Source organism: Astatotilapia calliptera, chromosome 4, assembly GCF_964374335.1.
Source record: "Astatotilapia calliptera chromosome 4, fAstCal68.1, whole genome shotgun sequence".
NCBI classification, from domain to species: Eukaryota; Metazoa; Chordata; class Actinopteri; order Cichliformes; family Cichlidae; genus Astatotilapia; species Astatotilapia calliptera.
The window spans coordinates 15,385,888-15,399,162 of NC_137425.1; the positions used below are offsets into that span (position 1 = coordinate 15,385,888).

Consider the following 13,275-nt stretch of genomic DNA (forward strand, 5'->3'; position numbering starts at 1 on the left):
AGCTCTAAACCCACTTAACAAACAAACAAACAAACAAAACAGTATATAAAATCAAAACAGATAAAACCAGAACGGTAGATAAAATCAGTAGTTAATGTAAGTTTTGAAATTTAAGCTTAAAAGTGTGGATTTGGTGCTTTATTCAAATGCAGCTGAGAATAGGTGAGTCTTCAACCTGGATTTAAATAAACTGAGTGTTTCAGCTGATCGGAGGTTTTCTGGGAGTTTGTTCCAGATATAAGGAGCATAAAGGGTCGCAGATGCCAACAGACTCAATAAACTGATCCGTAAGGCCAGCAATGTTGTGGGGATGGAGCTGGACTCCCTCAAGGTGGTGTCGGAGAGGCAGATGCTGTCCAAGATAAAGACAATGTTGGATAACACCTCCCACCCACTCCATGACATGCTGGTCAGTCACAGGAGCACGTTCAGTGAGAGACTGAGATTACCGAAAAGCACCACTGAACGACACAGGAAATCTTTCCTGCCTGTGGCCATCTCCCTGTACAACGCATCCACTTAACACACTGTTTGCTGCTACAACTACACGTTTCTTTTCCAGCTATTTATTTATGAGTGACTTATGTATGTATGTATATATATGTATATATTGTACTATTCTTAGTTAGTGTATTGTCTGTCTTGTCTTAATGTTGGAAAATGTTGGGAAATTATTTTTTGTTACAGTGCTCCATTATAATTATAATGGAGCACTGTAACAAAAAATAATTTCCCCCAGGGATCAATAAAGTATTCTGATTCTGATTCTGATTCTGATAAAAGCTGAATGCAGCTTCTCCGTGTCTGGTTCTGACTCTGGGAACTGATAAAAGACCGGATCCAGATGACCTGAGGGATCTGGAAGGTTCATACTGGGTCAGGAGGTCACTGATGTATTTTGGTCCTAAACCATTCAGAGCTTTACCATTCAGTACTACGATTCAGCACAGCAAGGAATGGGATTAGTGAGTCCTGAGTGATTCGCTTATGCTATGATTCAGCACAGGAATGGAGGGGGTGAGTAACTCAAATGTGCTGTTAGCATGTTAGCTGAGCGATGCTACAGTGAACCAAGGAGCTATTTTCTTGATGTGAGGTTTCTACTAAAGGTTTTTTCTTCCAGTTCAGAGCAGAAATGCTTTTGTTAAGAAACTGGCTGTTGTTTTTTCCCCACACAATTTTAATTATAAGCTAGATATATTTCTACTAATGGAATTAGCTTGCTAACAGCAACAGGGATGAGTCAGTGAGTCAGTTGGGATTGTGACTCATGATTCACGAGTCAGTAAAGTGATTCTCGAGTATTGAACGATTCGTTCACGAATCGAACATCACTACCGCTCAGGACAATCTCCCAGAGGGAGCTAACGGGACCTACGCTACCTTTAGCTGCACGGGCTAAAGAGGCCTGGATAACTATGGGATTTTTAAGGTTTCGAAGCAGAGTCTACAATTCTGTGATCCTGGCCTCCACATCTGACACAATGAGCAGGAAAGCGCAGGAGGGACAGGTGAAAAGGCCATGCCTCTAATGAGTTGGCTATGGCCAAGCTAAGCTAGTGAACCCCTGAAGACAAAGTGAGTGAATACTGTGAGTGAATACACAGACTGTGTGAAGATTACACCTTGATGTAAGTTATAAGTTTTTAATTAAATTGGCTACGCAGATAAGCTACATAAAAGCATCACTGTGTGTTGGAACAAGAAGTGATAGTTTACCGCAGAGAGCGAACACCAGCGACCCACTGGTGTTTGACAGCATCTCACTGGCAGTAGTTATTTGTAGAGTAATTTTATTAATTCTTAACTAATATAATTTGAGTTGTTTTGATTGTGGCAGGAAGAACAAAACTCAAATCAGGAAACAGTCATTTCTTTTCAAGTCAGTTTAAAACATTTTTTTCCTTCAGATTGAATGTCCATACGACAAATACAATTTTAATACATGTTTAAGAGGTTAATATTAAACACTGCTTTGCACTTTTTATCTGCAGTGTGAACAGGAGCATGACGAAGCAGCTGATGTGGTTCAGGTAAGGATTATACTGAATTTCAGACATATGAGCCAACTGCCTGAGACAAAGTAAAGCTCCATTGGGACTGGGACTTAATTATGTAAAACAAGTATCTCGTCGGATCACTGATATTTAGTAAGAAGAAGGTTATTGTAATTTATTTTTCATCAGTCTGCTGGTTAATAAAAAATAACTGCATTTAAGTTTGTTGACTGTAAAACTTATATGTTAGTGTCCTTTAAATTTTGTTAAAGAACAATACCAATGCAAATAGTAATAATTTCCTGTATAACTCATATTCATCCTCAGGTCTTGCCATCCACAAGTGATACAGGTGAGACACATGCATCGTATTTATTGCATCTCATATTATTCTGTGTTTTAAAGGCACAAATATTTTTTGCAATCTACATAACTTTACTAAGAATAACTTTAAGTGCTGAGAGAAAACCGTTTTTTTGTTCTTATTTTTTGTTGTTGTTTTTATCCAATCAGGAAAGAGAAAATCAGACCTTCAAAGTGACACCATCAGGTTGCAGTCACCAGCTAAGCGACAACGTCTGTCTATGCCAGGATTTGAAGGTATTTAGGTTTCTTACTAAACAGTGTCACAGTTTAAGGGTTAAACCTTTGTGCAGCACAATTTGTCGAACATCTTTGATGCTAGAAGTTACTTTTTCTTTGGGCTTTTGTCAAAATTTAACAGTCACATGTTGCATGGTATATTAGGGTTGATTGGTAAGTGGTCACATTATGGTCCTGATATTCTCTAATTCACGCAGGTTTGCTTTCTTGTTAAACATGAGAATTTACATTTTCTGGTTATTCTAGTCTATAATTCCTTCTAAATAGTTCTTTACATTTATGCCAACAGAACCAGTCATACTGTCTGATGTGAAAAGCATCATGACATTTGTACATGCCAGACTAAATACCGTATTTTCACGACTATAAGACGCACCTTACTAAAAGGCGCAGTCTCAGTTATGTGTGCCATTACTGTATTTAACACACACATAAGGCGCACCTGATTATAGGGCGCATACAATTATGCGTGTTTAAAAATAAAGCGGGAGCAAAACTGAGTTTGGAACTCACATTTTTATTACCGGTAATTGTCATCAATCAAACCCATGGAAGTCCTCATCCTCTGTGTCTGAATTGAACAGCTGCACTAAATCTCCATCAAACATGCCAGGTTTCTTTCTTCACCGTCAGAGTCACTTTCCGTGCCGTGCGGCTCCTCGGAAATGATGCCGGCTTTTGCGAAAGCTCGAACAACAGTGCCAGCAGACATGTTAGCCCAAGCATCTACAATCCATTCGCAAATTGTGGCGTAACTCGCCCGGCGCTGCCTTCCACTCTTGGTGAAACTGTGGTCTCCATCGGTCATCCATCGCTCCCAGGCCGCTCGCAGCCTTACTTTGAACGGGCGGTTCACACCGATGTCCAGCGGTTGGAGTTCCTTTGTCAGGCCTCCCGGAATGACAGCAAGCTCACAGTTCATTTGCTTCACAAGTTTTTTCACATCGGCTGTGAGATGGGCACGCATAGAGTCACAGATCAACAGCGATGGTGATGCGTGGAAAAAACCACCTGGTCTCCTTACATACACCTCCTTCAGCCAGTCTTTCATCATTTCCTCATCCATCCAGCCCTTTTCATTTGCCTTAATGATGATTCCTGCTGGAAACTTCTCTTTAGGCAAAGTCTTTCGCTTAAAAATCACCATAGGTGGCAGTTTCTGTACATTAGCATGGCAGCCAAGCACAACAGTAAAAGAAGACTTTTCGTGCCCCGTTGTGCGTATCGCTACCGTGCTGGTCCCCTTCTTCTCCACAGTGTGACTCACCGGGATGTCGAAAGTGAGCGGCACCTCGTCCATGTTAGTGATGTGGCTGGGCTGGATGTGTTTGTCGGCGATGTGTTTGCTGCAGTAGGAGCGGAAGATGGCCAGCTTTTCATTATAATCTGCTGGAAGTTGCTGCGCTACCGTAGTCCTGGTCCGGATGGAAAAATGGCACCGTTTCATGAAACGAAAGCACCAAGACGGACCTCCTCGGAAATGTTCAATGTTCATCTCTTCAGCTAGTGAAACTGCTTTTAGCCGAATGGTGACCGTCGAAACGCTTCTCCCACTCGTTCTTTGCTCGATGATCCAACGCTCGAGTCTTTCCTCCAACTCGGGCCAATTCGCCTTATGTCCGCGGAAACTCTGCTGCGTCTTCTTGACCTGCCGGAGCTTGTTTTCCAGCTTCCTCCACTTGCGAACCATCGATTCATTAATCTTAAATTCTCTCGCGGCTGCTCGATTTCCATGTTCCTCCGCGTAGCTGATGGCCTTCAGTTTAAACTGTGCTTCATAAGCGTGTCTCTTTGCCATTTTCAGGGTTGTTAAAACAACGATGTTCCACATAATGCACATACCTGTCCTTTTATACAGGTATGTGCAATTGTCCCGGTGTATATACGATCAACGCCCACACTTCACCCTCTAGCGTTCTCATGGTGTTCTCTACTACGTCCTCCTTACAACACACAGGGCGCACTGCACTATAGGGCGCGCCGCACTTTTTAAAGAAAATCTAAGGCTTTTTTATGTGCGCCTTATAGTTGCGAAAATACGGTATTTGTTGTAAATAGTTTTTTCCTTTCTTTGTCCACAGAATCAATCATACTGTCTGATGTGAAAAGCATCATGACATTTGTACATGAAAGACTAAATGACCAAGACAAACTCAGTGATTTCTTAAAGTGAGTATTAAGTTTTTTCATATTTTGTAATGTATGGGCCTGGTTCCACTCCTGATCATGTGACAGTTTCACAAACAGATCAAAGAGAGATTGTGTTTGAAGAAACCAAAAATGCAGAAAATATCTGTAAAACATCCTCAAAAACTGCTAGTTATGTGTAATTGAGTCACACAGAGAAGATGGTCCCTTTTCAAGAGTCTTGACACACGCAAAAATAAGCAGTATATTCACATGATCAGAACAATTAAAATGATTCAGTCCAAACAAACTTTATGGAAGTCACACTGGTTACACCAAGATACAGTCACAGGAATGAGTAACTACATTGATGAGGATTTAAAATTTATTAACCTAAATGCACTAACTGCACGTCTTTGGACTGTTGGAGAAAGCCAAAGTACCTGGAGAGAACAGAGGCAAACACAGAGAGAACACGTAAACTCAAAACAAAAAGGCCCCCAACCAAATGGTGGTGTGAGACAACAGTGCCATCATGAACATGAACCCTTTTGGTTCAATAGTCACCAGTTAGTTTCTTGTGTCAGTCTGTTTGACGTGTTGGTTCTTTGTTTAGTTATTTTTACATCATACTTTTGACTTACAGCCGCACAATTATAGATGACGGAATGATTCGGTAGTAAACTAAAACTTTCCAAGTTAAGACCAACAAAGACTGATATTTTTAGGAAGTTTTGGTGACTTAGCTACATTTTTTTTCCTGTTCCCGGTATCTACCAACTCTTGAAGGAAACATTTTCACTTTAGCTGACACAAAAAAGAAGGTGTAGATCAAAACAACATACAGTAAACAATTAGTGGAGCGAGTCTATAAAACTGAAATACCTAGTAGTGATTACTATTAAAAATAACAAAACTCTCTTTTAAACCTTTTGAAGCATGCTTAAAAATGTTTTCATGACTGAATCAATTAACCCATCTTTAAAATCTTGTTCAACAGGAAAAAGATCAGTGATTTGGAGACAGACAAGAGGGAGCTGGTTGGTGTCATTGGTAAAACTGGGGCTGGAAAGAGCTCTTTGATAAATGCCATCATTGAAGAGAAGAATCTTTTACCCTCAGGACGCATCAATGCCTGCACCTCAGTCATGATCAAAGTGGAAGCCAACACACGTAGCACAAAGTATGAGGCAGAAATTGAGTTCATCACAAAGGAGGTAAAATGAATTCTCAAAGTTTGATTTGTACTTAAAACTAAATCATTTGTTATAGTGCAGTTCTTGGAGCTTAAGGCTGGGTACATTCCTCCAATAAATGGCTTGTCATCTATTTTTGTAGGAGTGGAAAGATGAGTTGTGGTCATTTTGTCAGTTTCTTGACAATATTGAAGATCAGGACAAGGAATACGATGATTATCGTGATGCTGTTGAAAAGCTGACAGCACTTTATGGAGAAGAATGGAAAGAGAAGTCCTCTGAAAACCTCATGGAGAACAAATATTTCAAAGAAATTCCAGAATTTCTCCAATCCAGGCGAAAGATTTTGAGATGTGAATCAGTAAGACAAACTCATATTACTACTATAACAGACAGGGGGACACACTGGGGATGCTGGGAAGGGGACACAGGTGAAACTAGGACATCTTGGACACAAAAGGGAACTGACCAAATTGACAAAAGATTACAAATTGGAAACACATCTCACTTCTGAAAACAGAATGCAGCATAGATCCAAAAGTCCAAAAAACACAAAACACCAAAAACAGATCTAGTGGTCTGTCTGTCTGTCTAAGAACCTTTACCTCTTCACACAACAGTGATCAGTTCCCTGTTCTAACCTAACTACCTGTTACGGCCTTAGCAGGGCCTCCTCCTGAAGGTGCCTGTGTGGGTGTGTCCCACCACCTCTTCTGCCTGAGGTGCCACCTTTCCCTGTTACACAGCTGACTCACATCAGTAATTAAAAGTATTTAAGCCCAGGGAAAGGTGAGCTCTGGGCCAGAGTGCCAGTAGTGTGGTTACAGCTAGTGAGCTGAGTGTTTGTGGTGTTTGCAGCTAGTGAGCTGTGTTTTGGTGGTTTTCAGCTAGTGAGCTGCTCTCTTTTTGGCTTACGTTTTACTTTATTGACCAACGCCTGAGTTTTGTTTGTTTTTCTTAAATGGTGATAGCGGCTTGTCCGTCTCTTTTAGTTGAGCTACTTTAATAAAACTCTTTAACTTAACCCTTTTGCCTCCTTGACTCCTTTTTCTGACCTGGACACTTTTTGTTGCTTCCCCCTCACCGCCTGGACCCTTTTAGGGGAACGTAACACTACCCTTTTTAAATCACTCTTTAGAAATTAACTGCTGAGCAAAGTGGTTGAAAACTATGCAAAATTCCCACATGAAGTAGTTTCTGCTGTTGAGAACAAGAGTGTAGTAAGTGTTATTTAAATAGAGAATAAAAACTTTTAAATAATTCAAAAATCTATTTTCATTTTGGTTTTGAATGATAATTAGAGACTTACTCAAAACTATCAAATGGTTGATTGTTTTAAAAAGGGTTTCACATGACCTGAATTTCTCCTCAGTCTTGATCCAATATAACGCAAGGGGAAGCTTGTACATGACACAATCTGATCATTTAAATCGAAAATTGACGAAGGTTCCCTTGCACATCTATTTTGGCATTGCCCTGTCTTTAAAGCTTTTTGGAGCCAGATTTTTACGTGGTTTTCAAACCAATTTAGGAAAAAAGTACCACTTGATGGTACACTGGCTATAATTGGATCATTTGCATCAATCAAATCTTTTTTCCTTTTCACAAAAACAGATAATTACAATGCTGACTGCAAAGAAACTTATTCTTTTACAGTGGCGGTCTTCTTCGGCCCCGTGTTTTAAAAGGTGGCTTAATGAGATGGTGTCTGGGCCAGGGTGGAACAGATAATATTTGATAGAAAGGGGAAACTGGCGAGTTTTTGTACGATTTGGTAGCCATTTCTAGAATTCTTAATTAACTGATCATAATTCATGCCTCACGCTCTGCGCGAATTTTCTTATTTTATTTTACTCTTTATTTAGTTAATGTTGTTATAATTTTTTCTTCCTCTTTTTTCTCCTTTTTCTTTTTTACTTATAAGTTCACAAATGCTAAATGTAGTAATTGTCCTCAGTTGAATCTGTATAAGCATGCTGTGTTTAATATAAAAGCAAAAAATAAAATGATTAAAAAAAATATATATATTTTTTTTTTTTAGTGATCCAATTTCTTTAAGTTTTTTTTATGTCACGGACTTTTTAATGGTTTTTGTAAAGCACTTAAACTGTAGGATTAAAATTAAACTGCACTGCTTTTATTATTTATTGCAGGCTAATGAACTTTCTGCAAAATGTGTCAAGTACACAAGAAGTGATTCAAAACAAGGAGAAGGCAATGAAGGAAAAAAGTGGTTTTGGCCACTAGTGAAGTGTGTGACTGTCAGGGTGCCAAACAATCCTTTTCTCCAGCATGTCACACTTGTGGACCTTCCTGGAAATGGCGACTGTAACAAGAGCAGAGATCAGATGTGGAAAGGGGTAATTCACATTTACTGCTCTTTGCTTATACTGTGTTGTCTGTAAACAGTCATGTTTCTATTAAGCACTGAGACATGTTATTCTCCTTTCAGATAGTTGGAGATTGTTCTACTGTGTGGATTGTGACTGAAATTAATCGAGCAGCATGTGAGAAAGCAGCCTGGGAGATCCTGGAAAGTGTCAGTAGTCTGATTGAAAATGGTGGCGAATGTCAGCAAATTCACTTTATCTGCACCAAGTCTGATCTTCTTGATGATTCAGATGATCTGTAAGTACATTTTCCATGCAAACTCCCATATTTGCGAGTTTGTTTTTTTAAACAGTCAAAATAAATACATTAAGCAAATAAAGCCATATAATCATATATGACTGGACCCGCAAAGCAGACTCGCACAACTGAAGCTCAATAGGTTTATTTCCAATGAAACAAATGTATACAATGAACTGGTGATTTAGTGGAGAGCACCACCCTAAGGTGGTGGTTTGGGAGAGAGTACTCAATGACTGGCTGGAAGGAAAGACTGTAGTGAATAGGTAAGTATTTTGGTGTGAGGCTCTGACAACCCAAGTTAGCAAGTATGAGAGGATATTAACCAGACCAGACATTTAAAAATAGAAGGCAACAAACTGGAGTACCAGCACCATCAGGCAGAGAAACATTGCCACAGCCAGTCTTTAAAGACAATCTATGTGTTAACAAAGAGTTACAGGTGTGCAAAAGTCAGGCAAAGCTCTGCTTGGTTCCCACATTTTCACCTAAAGGCCAAGAATAAATCAAAACCGCCCAGCCTGCCCCAAATTAATGATGGTGATGATAATAGTGATGACGGTAACAGTACAGATGTGCACATTTCTTGTAGTTCACGAGCTCATATCCATGATCGAATAGTAATGAGAAACCAGCAAGCCAAGGATGGAGTAAGGAAAGAATTCAACAAGCGAAGCAAGATTAATGTGAGTTTTATAGGCTGACAGAAAATAATACAGACTCTCCACAGTTGCAAAGATGCTTTAAAATTAAATCATTTTTCCGCAGAAACACTTCACTGACGACAGTTTCAAAGTGTTCACAGTGAGCTCCAAAGAGTTCCTAAAAGGGAAGCATCTAAGTCCAGAAGAGACTGGTAGGTGAAGTCTTGATGCACATGTTGTTTTAGTTTGCTCTGACTGAAAGAAGAATTATTTAATTTGAATTATAGTACGTAATTTCAAACTGTGGCACTGAAATTTCTTCTTAACAGAAATACCCAAACTTCAGGGATTTTTGCAAGAGCTCAATGACTGTCACTCTGAGATAGTAAACTATGTGAGTGGAGCTTATGGGATTCTTGCTTTGATTCAAGGAGCCAACTCCGGAGGAGTGGTAAGGTCAAGTAAAACCAACTCTTACATGTTGGGATTTCTCAAATGTCTTTGTGTTTCTTATTATGTTTTTTTATGTATTAATTTATAGGTTATTAAGTGATCAATTGATTCATGTATTTTTGCCGTTCTGTTTTACTTACAGTAGAGTGACTTAAAGCCAAGTGGAGTTTATAGATCTATAAGAAATAATAAGTATTTTTTTTTTATAGTTTTATTCCTTCAAATATTTTTCAGGATGATAAAAAAGGTGAGGTGTGTTCAGAACTTGAGAGAAACATGATCCTTCAACTTGCAAATATCAACAAAGAAATGGAAGAGACCATTACGACCTTTGAAAAATGTCTTAATGATGGCGTTGAGAAATCCAAACGTTCATACGGAGAAAAACTCAAGAACTTCTTGTATCACGTATGTATTTTAAATCTAGTTACAAAAAAATTACATATTTAACAGTAATATGTATTTAAATAATTCTGTTTTCTTTTTTGCTTTAGGGAAAGAAGTGTGGTGCTTTTCACAAGGTACTGAAGCGTGTTGTTAAGAATGGTGGCGTCCACAAACCAAAGAACAAGACCCTAATTAACCTTAACATGATGTTGGCTTCATGTCTGACCGACAGCATTGATGAAGAATTCAGAGAGACCTTCCCGTAAGAAAAGACAAGTTCTAAACAGTGACATAATATTATTCAAGATATGTAATTTATAACATATCACAATTTTCAAATATAAACTTGCCAACTCTGCCATTAATAACCACAATGTTTACATGTTTTAGAAATGACTCAGAATGTGGAGCATTCAACGGAGTCATCAAGAGTTTTTCTCTTAACACTGATTCTCTGATTGAAAAGTACAAAAATACTGAACTGCAGCTCAGATTTCTCAAGACAGAGGTAAGAGATGAAACTTTCCTATACATCAATTCAAACAGTAAAGTACAGTAAAAGGAAAAAATGAAAAATTAGTTTTATAGCTTGATGTAATTTAAAACGACGTTCATCTGTATTTCATGTTTTGTCTCTAAGGAAGAAAAAATTAAGGCAAAACTGAACAGAATGATCCGGGAACAGAAGAATAAAGTCTACAGCAGTCTGACAGAGACAATTGTGAACATTATGGAAGAAGGCTACAAGAGTAAGAGATAATACTAGAAAGCGAAAATTTCTGAAGAAATTTTAAGTGTGCCTATGCCGCCGCTAATCAGTATAGTTTGCCATTCAAACGGCTACAGAGAGCAAAACTCAGCAGAGCAGCCATTCTCCACCATTAACTATGGTAAAACCAAACACCGCTCGCGCCTCACAGATGACAGCTTACAGTTTTGTGTAAAGATGAGGTGACTTTGTACAGCCCCAATTTGTAGACGCTGTGCGCAGAGGTTCATAAGCAGACCCGACAATGTTTGCATGAACACACTTTGAAGCATTACGTTATGGACCACTTTTCACACATAGTTGCTGTACCCACACAGCCGGCTGTAGCTTTTCATCTCACAGCCCGACACATACAAAAAAAAAAAAAAAAAAGCAGAGAGAGCACAGACTTTACACCTGAGAGGCGTGATTGCAGATATCGCTGAGGTGGGTCCACCTCCCCTGCAGCGGCACTGCAGACCACGCCCTGCCACACACATCAAACACGTAAAATAAATATTTATGCACTTTTCATTCACTTTTTGTTTTTTGTTATTTTTACACAGTGTTCTGAATGATTAACAATGGTCTACAGCCAATCTTGTGTATTATTATACAAACTTTGGTTGTAAGATTCAGATAACTATTTAATAAAAGCTAAATATTTTATATGAGAGTAAGAAAGAAAAGTATATCTTTGTCTCATACTCTCATCAGACAATACATGAACCTCTCAATAAACAAAATATATGCTCGGCTTAAATGACAAACCGCTATTTTACACAGTGGAACACTTATTTTTAAACAAAACCAATGCAGTTCGCCACTGACAGTGCTTACCTTTGCACATCACAGTAAACACTGAACCAAGATGGCGCCCACGCGAACGAGAAATCTGAACTACGGTGTCCTGCAGAGGACAAATGGTCAAAATTGCTAAAATTTACAACATATATGCAGCTCAACAGCGACACCTTGTGACTTATTCCAGTCACTACCTTAAATATACATAACGTCTTACCTGACATTCAGTTCACCGGACACTCATACCGAATCACCAGCCCATATAAATGAAAAATAAGTCCAGCAGTCAACCAAGAGTCATCACGAAAGACTAGGGGTGACAGGAGAGCGTGAGCGGGCCTGGGTGTCAGCCAGCCCAGCCTGGGTGTCAGCCAGCCCGACCTGGGTGGCAGCCAAGCCGCGCTAGCCAGCTAGCTGCCATGCGGCGGTGAAACGAGAGCGTGAGCCGGCCTGGGTATCAGTCAGCCCGGCCTGGGTGTCAGCCAAGCCGCCCTAGCCAGCTAGCTGCCATGCGGCGCTAGCAGTAACATCGTGAGAGATATGGGACTTCTTGATAAAATATGGGACTTCTTGATAAAACGAGCAGATATTTGAAGTTTACACCCCTACATTATCGCCTGAAAATAGGGGAGGCTGTCATAAAGTTCAACATCAGTAACTTAGCGCGCACAGCTGTATAGAAACTCCGTGGTGCTAGCTAGCACGCAGTACAGTTATTGTAACTGTCAGCACAACGAAAATAAACTACACCTAAACTCGGTTTATAGCTGACCCAAATAGAGTGCAGTTAATAACGTCTTACCTGAAATTCAGTTCACCAGCCGCCTGCTTCTCCTGCATTGGGTTCCCCTTATCCACGATTGAGCTCCGCGTTAGCCACCACCGGTCGATCGGTGGCCGCCTCGCATGTTTCTTTCCCCGCATACGAGGGGAAGAGACATATACCGGTGGCTAACGCGGAGCTAGCTAGCCACCGGTATATGAACAACTCAGTTATTTTTTCCACATCGACCAGCATCATCGGCCCATATAAACGAAAAATAAGTCCAGCTAATACAAAGACTGTTTGCGGAGCGATCGGGGGTGAAAGGAGTTAGAGACGCCTCACTGAAAGCCAAGCCTGGGTGCTTTTGAGCGAAGCGGCGCTAGCTAGCCGAGCTAGCTAGCCGGCTAGCCGGCCGGCCGAACTAGCTAGCCGGCTAGCAGCAACATCGTGAGAAATCTGTTGCTAATATGGGATGTTTTGACAAAACGAGCAGATATTTGACGTTTACACACCTACATTCTCACCTGAAAACCGGTCGATCGGCGGCCGCCTCGCATGTTTCTTTCCCCACATATGAGGGGAAAGAGACACATACCGGTGGCTAGCTAGCTCCGCGTTAGCCACCACCAAACAACTCAGTTAGTTTTTCCTCATCGACCAGCATCATCGGCCCATATAAACGAAAAATAAGTCCAGCTAAGACAAAGACTGTTTGCGGAGCTATCGGGGATGAAAGGAGTTAGAGACGCCTCACTGAAAGCCAAGCCTGGGTGCTTTTGAGTGAAGCAGCGCAACATCGTGAAAAATCTGTTGCCAATATGGGATGTTTTGACAAAACGAGCAGATATTTGACGTTTACACACCCACATTCTCACCTGAAAATATCTTAAAAGTTTACTTTGTGACCTAGAAACACAAATAA

At 40.2% G+C, this 13,275-nt stretch overlaps 2 protein-coding genes across 3 annotated transcripts in view; one reads left to right on the plus strand and one right to left on the minus strand.

Annotated features, from left to right (window-relative positions):
* The window catches only part of ccp110 (centriolar coiled-coil protein 110), a 664,638-nt gene that overhangs the window by 64,957 nt on the left and 586,406 nt on the right, over positions 1–13,275 (minus strand). The gene's annotated exons all lie outside the window — the stretch shown is intronic.
* Positions 1–13,275, plus strand: part of LOC145428252 (nuclear GTPase SLIP-GC-like) — a 44,092-nt gene that overhangs the window by 10,674 nt on the left and 20,143 nt on the right. For both annotated transcript variants that reach the window (XM_080300252.1, XM_080300251.1), the window contains exons 5-19: positions 1,995–2,033; positions 2,325–2,349; positions 2,511–2,597; positions 4,682–4,769; positions 5,728–5,944; positions 6,066–6,284; positions 8,077–8,283; positions 8,376–8,551; positions 9,144–9,237; positions 9,320–9,407; positions 9,525–9,646; positions 9,883–10,056; positions 10,143–10,297; positions 10,426–10,543; positions 10,676–10,784. In XM_080300252.1, coding sequence (XP_080156378.1) covers positions 1,995–2,033; positions 2,325–2,349; positions 2,511–2,597; positions 4,682–4,769; positions 5,728–5,944; positions 6,066–6,284; positions 8,077–8,283; positions 8,376–8,551; positions 9,144–9,237; positions 9,320–9,407; positions 9,525–9,646; positions 9,883–10,056; positions 10,143–10,297; positions 10,426–10,543; positions 10,676–10,784 — 1,918 coding nt within the window. The remainder of the gene's footprint in view (positions 1–1,994; positions 2,034–2,324; positions 2,350–2,510; positions 2,598–4,681; positions 4,770–5,727; positions 5,945–6,065; positions 6,285–8,076; positions 8,284–8,375; positions 8,552–9,143; positions 9,238–9,319; positions 9,408–9,524; positions 9,647–9,882; positions 10,057–10,142; positions 10,298–10,425; positions 10,544–10,675; positions 10,785–13,275) is intronic.